The 9,162-nt window shown below is 32.1% G+C and overlaps 1 protein-coding gene across 1 annotated transcript; it reads left to right on the top strand.

Moving 5' to 3' along the window:
* Window positions 1-1,513: 1,513 nt before the first annotated feature.
* LOC106381461 lies at window positions 1,514-7,551 on the top strand. The gene is made up of 5 exons (XM_013821365.3): window positions 1,514-4,123; window positions 4,224-4,745; window positions 4,832-4,931; window positions 5,013-6,923; window positions 7,055-7,551. Exons 1-2 carry the CDS (start codon window positions 2,731-2,733, stop codon window positions 4,493-4,495), a joined length of 1,665 nt encoding a protein of 554 aa, XP_013676819.2. The 5' UTR covers window positions 1,514-2,730; the 3' UTR covers window positions 4,496-4,745; window positions 4,832-4,931; window positions 5,013-6,923; window positions 7,055-7,551.
* Window positions 7,552-9,162: the final 1,611 nt, after the last annotated feature.

Below are 9,162 nucleotides of genomic sequence, written 5' to 3'. Positions count from 1 at the left end.
ATCCGTCTTATTTCCAAAGGAATTTAAGATTCTATCCGGTTTTGATTTTTTTGTTAATTTGGGTTAAAAGTAAAAAAAAACAATTTTTTGAGATCAATATCAGATATTTTGGGGTTGCAGATAAAAACTCGAATAATTCAGATAATTTTAATTATTTTGGATCAAAATTATATTAGTCATTTAACTTTTTGGTTATTTAACTTATAAATAATTTTAAGTTATTTTTATTTTTAAAATAAATATAATTAGTATATATATATAGATATATTATATTATAGAAATTTGGGTACTTATTTGGCTCTCGGTTTGGTTCGAATTCAGTTTTTTTTTTGGTTCAATAGATGTATATGGTCCACTAATATAACTGTTGGGATTCAAACTCGAACCGAACTTATTTTCCGATTTAGTTTAATTTGGTTCTTTGGTTCCAGATAAATGTGTGAAAGACTAGTTGCATCAATTATAAAAAAGCTCGGAAGATTTTATTTTAAATATTTAAGAAGTAGCCATAGACTAGCATCATAACTACAAAAGATATTAACTAGATTTTGGGACCGAAAAATAAATGATTCATCGCAACACTATTAAAGAGTAAACACAAAAAATGAGTAATGAAGAATCAGACAAAAAAAGAAGAATCATATATTAACAAGTCACATGTTGTACATTAAATATAAGTCATATAATCAATCTCTCATAAGGTTGTAAGATGCATATTTATTGGTTCAGACAAATAGTTGATGGGGCAAAGAATATACTCTTTAACCACAAATATAGCTATCTAAAGAATATCTATATTTGATGGAGCAAAGAATATATTTTCTTTAGCCTCAAATATAACTACGTAAAGAATATGTATATTTGATGGGGAAAAGAATATATCTCTATAATATTATTTGAGAAGTCAGTTTTCTACGTGTCATGCTCACGTTAATCTTTACAACGGTTATTTACAGAGATACCCTTAATGAATTAAAATATTAAATTAATATATTATTATTAATTTTTTTGTTTAGTTTTCTTTTTATTTTTTTTCCAAAACATATATAAAAAGAAAAAAATTATAAAGTTTAAAAACGAATTTAAAAACGAAAATATATGTATATAAAATATGATTTCATTAAAAAGGAAAGTTCCCAAAATAGTAATATTCCGTTTAAAACATATTTTTACCGAACAAAAATATACCTATAACCGAGAAATAAAACTAATTTGATTTGAATTAATTAGAATAAAAAATAATTTAACTTGAGTTTGAATTTGACATAATTTATTTAACTCGACTAATCCAATTTATTTTTATACATATTTATTGTAGGATGACTCAAAATATATTAATAAATAAAAATAAAATATTAACTAATTGTTACAATATAATTATATATATATATGTATGAGTCTTCAGAATATTATCATTATATTCATTTATGTAATTTTCAATAAAAACTTCATTTATTTTTTACTTAATTTTAAGAAAAATATATATTACGTTATACATCATCTTACTAAAATATATTTACATATCTGGAAAAACAACTAATCTAAATGCAAATAAGAATTTAATCAAAATTTACTATATTTAGAATAAAATATTATAGTCCAGTTCGGAGAAATAGATGCAATCCAACATACCTAGGTGATAAACAAATCGATTGTTTACCCAGAAACAACCAAACCGACTAAATAAAACATATCCAAAATCATATGTCTAGTTAAAATAATATAATATTATCGAAACAAATTATACAAATAAATTATAAATTTAGTTAAAGCCAAAAGTAAATATCAATTAATTATAATATATTATCTTTATAAATATTTATATCCGTGCATGATCACGGGAGAATCACCTTGTATATATATACATTAGATGGAGCAAAGAATATATTCTCTTTAGCCATAAATAATTGATGGGGCAAGGAATATTTGTATTTGAAGCCTAAGATGATTATAAATTGTAAACAAGCTCGACATCGTTTCATAACACAAGAAACAAACTTTCTAAAAAATGGGAGATTTCTTTCAATCAAGAGAATGGATGTATAAAAGATTAAAACGTTCTGATCATAGTTTGTGCGAGAAATTTATTGAGGGTGTAAACACTTTTATTTCTTTTGCTTGTAATCAAGCATTTTTTCTTGAGTGTGGGAAGTTGTTTTGTCCTTGTAAAAAATGCAAGAATCAAAAATATCACGATGTTGATACAGTGACGAAACATCTTATGTTGAAAGGATTTACAGAAAATTATTACTTGTGGACGCATCACGGAGAAAATTGGCAATACAATGATGGTGAAGCATCAGGAAGTCATCATGTGATGGAGCATGAACCATGGGGTGATTATTCTAACAATGTTCCAATGGAGGATCAGTACCATGATTCCAATACAGATTTTAATATGTTACCCGATGATGCTAGTTTTCCAGAAAACGTCCAAGAGCCAGCTTACGAAGAAAAACATGATGCTGTTTTTCAAGCGTTAGAAGCGGCAAATCAACCTTTATACGAGGGGTGTACTGATGGAATTTCTCAACTGTATTTGGCCTCAAAAGTGATGAATTGAAAAACCAATTTTAATCTTTCAGAGGAATGTCTGGATGAAATTACTGAAACCTTTAAAGCTGTTCTTCCGTCGCCTAATATTGCGCCTAAATCGTACTACGAGACAAAGAAGTAACGCGGTCTCTAGGTTTTCCATGTCATAAGATTGATGTGTGCGAGGATAATTGTATGCTATTTTGGAAAGGGGAAGATAGTAAGTTACTACATTGTCGCTTTTGTAAAAAAGACCGTTATGAACCAAATGTCGGTCGATCAGGGAAGAAAATACCAAAGCAAAGGATGTTTTATCTGCCTATTACGGATCGGTTGAAGCGATTGTACCAATCAGAAACGACAGCTTCACAAATGAGGTGGCATGCTGAACCTGTGTCCCCCGAAGGACAAATGCATCATCCCTCAGATGGAAGAGCATGGAAGCATTTTAAAGAGGTATATCCTAATTTTGCTTCTGAGAGTCGCAATGTTTATCTGGGTTTATCAACCGATGGATTTAATCCAATTGGTATGAATGGACAATCATATTCTGTATGGCCCGTCATCGTGACACCATACAATTTACCCCCCGGAGTGTGCATGAAAAGGGAATATTTCTTCCTCTCTATATTAGTGCCAGGGCCAAAGCATCCAAAGAAAAGCTTGGATATATATCTGCAACCGTTGATTGAAGAATTACAAAATTTATGGAGTGAAGGGGTGGAGGCTTACGATGTCTCACGGAAAGAAAAATTCACGATGCGAGCGGCCTTGATGTGGACAATTAGCGATTTTCCAGCATACGGGATGTTATCTGGATGGATGACCCATGGAAGGTTGGCTTGTCCGTATTGTATGGATGAGACCAAGTCGTTTTGGTTACCAAACGGTAAAAAACACAGTTGGTTTGATTGTCATAGAAAGTTTTTGCCTGAAGGACATCCTTATAGGCGGAATGTTAAAGATTTCTTAAAAGGTAAAACTGTCCATGATGATCCTCCACCATGGTTAAACGGAGAGGAAATATTACATGAAAGAATAAATAATATACGTGGACTGCGTAAAACAGTTGATTGTGGAGGCAAAGGACATGACAATCCTACTCGATCTATTGAAGGGTATGGTGTTGATTATAATTGGGTGAAGAAGAGTATCTTTTGGGAGTTACCTTATTGGGAGAACCTACTTCTTCGACACAATCTTGATTTTATGCATATAGAAAAAAATTTCTTTGATAATCTGGTTAACACAGTGCTAAATGTACCTGGGAAGACAAAGGATAGCATAAACTCAAGGATGGATCTCCCTTTGTTTTGCAGAAGACCCGAGTTAGAAATTTCCCAAGATGGAAGAGTGCCTATTCCAATCTTTAGATTGTCGAAGGAAGGCAAAGAAAAATTTCTAACATGGTTGAAGACCGATATTAAATTTCCAGATGGGTATGTTTCGAAATTTTCACATTGTGTTAATTTGAACAGTGTAAAGATATCAGGATTAAAAAGCCATGACTGTCATGTCATCATGCAACGACTTCTCCCAATTGCATTTGCGGAACTTCTTCCAAAACCTGTTCATACGGCAATTTCAGGTATTCAATATTTGAAATAATTATTATTTTTTTGCCAAAAAGATATAATACTCTTGCTGAATATTTTTAATTAATATTCTTATTTGTTCAATTTGTGTAGATATCGCACTCTTCTTTCGAGATATATCTGCCAAAATCTTGAAGATTGAAGATGTTGCTAGACTGAAAGAAAATATTGCAATTATGCTTTGCAATCTTGAAAAAATATATCCACCGGCATTCTTTGATGTGATGGAACATCTACCTGTCCATCTCCCAGATGAAGCTTTACTAGGTGGTCCGGTCCAATATAGGTGGATGTATCCGTTTGAACGATACATGTATCATCTGAAAAAAAGGTTAAAAACAAAGCCAGGATCGGAGGATCAATAGTGGCTCAGTGTGTGAATGAAGAAATTTCTTACGTGACAAATAATTATATTGCACCTTCAACAGTTCAAGTCCCTGAAAAAGATGTCAACGAAATCAGATTCACTTACAAATATCTTGATGTTCCAATAATGTTCCAGCAAGAAGGAAGAATCAGTGGAAAATCAAGTAGTGCATGGTTAAATGATGAAGATTATAATATTCTTCAGACATTTTTATTGCTCAACTGTGAAGTATTTGAACCATATGAGAGGTATGTTATGTTATTTATAATTAATAATGACGTAGATGGTTATGAATATATACTGGATATCTAGAAAACCAATAATATATATGCAGGATGTTTGAAGAATATATGATGGATAACCACCCAAACATAACTTCTAACGATATGACAAAAGCAAAAGATGAAAAAATTGCAATGTGGTGTAAAGATTACGTAAGTGCGAAAGTTATATACATGTTATAACATATTATATACATGTTTTTATCTCAGCTATTAAATAAGAAATATATGCAGATTAACAATGCTAGCAAATCATTTGAATTTCCATTGTGGATGTTGGAATTTGTACAAGGTCCAAAGCACCAAATCACGTCATGGCCTATGTATTATTCGAGAGGATATCATTACCACACACAAAGCCATGGACAAAATAAAAAGACAATGAATTTTGGTGTTTGTGTTCCTGGAACTACTGAGACCGAGTATTTTGGACTTATCGAAGAAATATTCATGATAGAGTATCATGGTGCCGTTGGGTTAAAAGCCATGATTTTTAAATGTCATTGGTTCAACATCGATCAAGGAATACGAAGACATCCATCTGGCATTGTTGATGTTTGCCCACAAATGCATTATGACAAGTACGATCCTTTTATATTACCAGAACAATGTGATCAAGTATGTTATGTTCCTTATCCTCGTCTACGATCAAGAAGAGAAGAATGGTGGACAACAATAAAAGTTATGCCGAGAGGATTTTTTGAAACTAAAGAAGTTTCTCAAAATGCAATACAAAACAATATTGTTGATCATGTGATACCATCCACTAATATTGTGTGAGTCGAAGCACATGCAGTCCAAGATGATTCAAATTACGAACCGATGCCAATGATTAATCCAGAAGATGAATATTTATCTGAAAATGATTTTATCGATCAGTATGACAAATATTCTGATTCAGATTCGCATTCGGACTAATAATATTGTATGAATAAATGGTTAAAAAAATAATGTATGTGTTATAAAACAAATAAGAAGATAAATAATAATTTGTAATGTATTTAATATTGTATGAATAAATGGTTAAGAAAATAATGTATGTGTTCTAAAACAAATAAAAAAACAAATAATAATTTGTCATGTATTTAACTTAATTCCTTTGTTTTAATATTGTTCTTTGAATGCTAAACTTTATCAAAATTCCTATTTAATTATTAATAGTATTATTGTAAAATACTAACCACAAAATTCTTAAGTGGCGGGAGTAATTTCCCGGGTATATAACTCCCGTAGAAACAAATAGCGACAAGTAGATTGGTAACAATCTAAAAATTAGAAAGTAATCACGAAATTTTTCACTTCCCGGGTTGTTTTCCCGGCTAAACCAATATCAGCCACTTGATTTATTAATTGAAAAAAGGAAGCTAATCTACTTGTTTGCTCCGCCTACAAATATTACGTATCTATCTTGTCCTCTTCTCACAGTCAATCTCTATCCTTTCTCACAGTCAATTTAAAAAAAAAAAAAGCTAACCCTCAGTATCCTTTCTCTCTTCCTTACGTTTCTCTGTTTAAGGTCAGAAATCTCTTATTTGTTTCCCTTTTAGATTCGTATATTGAAATCTGAGGGGTCAATCTTCTGGGTTTTTAATTTTCATGTTCTGTTTCGTTTTAGGGTTGGGGTCAATGTACAACCCATATTTGTAATGTTCAAGTATTTGTAAAGCTCAATCAGAGACCTTGTAAGCAAGAGGAGGAGATCAGAAGAAAAAAAAGAAGCCAGATTTTATTGGCCTAGCAGATTGGAACTTGATGCTAGAGACTTGGCAGGAGGAGCCACACCAAAAGAGGAGCAAAACGAATTCTGAGAATGCTTCCTCCAACCCAGATGGTTTAGGCACTCACCGTCATACTTCAGGATCAAAAAACCACAAGCGTTATGCTTATGACTTGGTTAGTCAATTTTTATATTCCATCAGCGTTATCTTCTGTAACTTACAAAAAAAATTTAACACCATTCCTCCAGTCACTGAAGTAGTGCGTATGACCCATACTCGCAAGGATGGCACTTTCATTGACAAAAGAGCAGAAGGTTTTGTGAAGGCTGCCGAGGCTCTTGCATTGGAGCGATCACAAGGTTCCTGTCTGACTGATGAAACCCCATCAGCACCCTCTACCCAGCAGCTCAACGCTACTTACATTGAAGTAAGAATCTCCTAATCTAACTTACATAATCTATTTTAATAGCAGAATGAATTTAGTTTTGCATAATGAATTGATCGACACTGTTTTGTTTGTCTATATCCATGAGTCTTTTCAATTTTTTTTTCTTGTAGGTGGCAACCAATGGCAAAGGGCGAGTTTATGGGCTTGGTTCAATTCAGGATATTGATGATGAACCAAGTGAGACTGCACCAGCATCTTTATTTACACATGTGGCAGTTGATGGACGCTTGACCACCATGGAGGGTGTTGTAACTTGCTTGAAGGATGATGTTTCTGGCTTGAAGGAGGATGTAATTGGTATTAAGCGAGGCATTGAGGTTCTACTGAAGATGAATGGAGTGGACCCTGTTACCTTTGAACCTATTCAGCGTGAGAGCGATGCATCTGTTCGAACTCCCCAATCAAGCCAAGAACTTGACCAAAATTCTCCCGTACATTAACTCTGATCTTGGTGTCTTTTGTGTTTATACTAAGTTAAGCTCTAACATCACTAGATGTCTTTTGTAAAAACATCACTGGATGTCTTTTGTAACTTCTGAAGAACATCATTAGATGTCTTTTGTAAAAAAAATTTATAATTTTAATGGTATTTGAATGTTTAAATTAATTATTATGTTGTTTAATGCTTTAAATTTGATTTCAAATTATTAATCAGTACAGTTTAAAAAATAAATCAAAATAAATATAAAGCCACAGAAAAGCACATATAAATTTGTGGCAATTTTTAAAATAAAACCACAGATTTCCACATAATAAGTTGTAGTTATACAAGCCACAAATACAAATAATTGTGGTTATTTTGTGTCTAAATTTCCACAAAACGTTTTGTTGTTATCAGTAGAAATAAAGCCACGATTTTAAGTGGCACGAGTTGTGGCTAATAAAACCACAAAAAAATTGTGGCTATTTGCGTATTACATCCACGATTAGTTTTGTGGCTGTTTGTAGAATATTCTCTACGGTTTAAAATGTGGCTTTTTGTAGCAAAAATTGCAACGAATCCGAGTTAGCGCTATTTGTGGCTATTGTCCACAAAAACCGTTTGTGGCTAAGTCGTAGAAGCACAGCAACAAATAACAACGCTTATTCGATTGCCACAAGCCCGTAGTCAACGAAATTTTTTGTAGCGATTTGTGGCTAAGCGTTAAATAGCCACAAATATTAAGCGATAGCCACAACATTTTTCATGGCTAATTACAGAATTTCTTGTAGTGCACATATATATGTGCGGTATATTTATATTTAAAATGCAAAAAGGTCGATTGAGTACTGATAAAACAGGTCTGATGTGAGAAAAAGAGATGTATATCGCAGATTAAGGGAAGCCAAAAGTGAGAAGAATAAGAGAGATTCTCGAATTGTTGAATTTACAACTGCCGTCTTTTCAGTTTTCACTAGAAGAATAGTGTAACCATCAATGAGAAATCTTATTCTATGGCAACGAAGCTTAAAAAAATAGTCCAGTCTCCAACACGAGGTCCTCGTGTTTTAAATTTACAGCCATGGCCTGATTTATATGTTTTTGATGTAAAGTTTTCTGTGGTAGTTTGGTGAGATTTACAAGCTATGATGGATCTGTAAAAGCTGAGAAAATAGAACCATTGTATATCTATACTATTAAAACAGAAACACGTCCAATTGATATTAGTTGAGTCCAATTATTTATTTCCTTTATTTAAGGAACCATTAATTATTTTCTTTATATAATTAATCGATTTTTTTTAACACTAACTACAACGTTATCTTTTCTTTGGTAACTGTATCTTCCAAAAAAGTTTCCTCTCTCTTTTTTACTATTGTTATGACCTACTAAAAAATAAACCAAGTATTATTATAATATAGTAATTGATTATCTTTCTTCCTACAGGTTAGTTACATAAGCAGTTACCAAAACAATATGAATCAATTTAATCTCGGCTAACAAATCGTTTCATAAAAAAAATTACTATTTTGATTTTTGAATGATTGCAATCGAATACTGGCTACCAGATCTGTATATTTGAGTCGTTTAGAAGCCGTTTATAAGAAAAAGGCTAAGCTGTTGAAGAAACTCAGATAACAATCATGGAGAAAGTTGCATGAAACTTAAAAGCTAGCTTTAGGAGGAAGACAGTTTAATTACGATTGTGCCATTAATAAAATAAAAATAAATAAATAAACAAAAAAAACTTCCCAAAATCCGAACCCGAGACAAATTAGCTAACATTACCACAACCAC

The sequence above is a fragment of the Brassica napus genome, chromosome C2 (genome assembly GCF_020379485.1).
Source record: "Brassica napus cultivar Da-Ae chromosome C2, Da-Ae, whole genome shotgun sequence".
Lineage (NCBI taxonomy): Eukaryota > Viridiplantae > Streptophyta > Magnoliopsida > Brassicales > Brassicaceae > Brassica > Brassica napus.
Note: the sequence above shows the minus strand (reverse complement) of the source record. Positions and strands in the feature narration are given on the sequence as shown.

What these genes read in the sequence shown, in the direction of transcription:
- LOC106381461 (XM_013821365.3), top strand. Translation starts at nt 2,731, where the DNA reads ATGCTATTTTGGAAAGGGGAAGATAGTAAGTTACTACATTGTCGCTTT. An exon ending in TGTTCATACGGCAATTTCAG is followed by an intron (nt 4,124 to 4,223) that starts GTATTCAATATT and finishes CAATTTGTGTAG; the next exon opens with ATATCGCACTCTTCTTTCGA.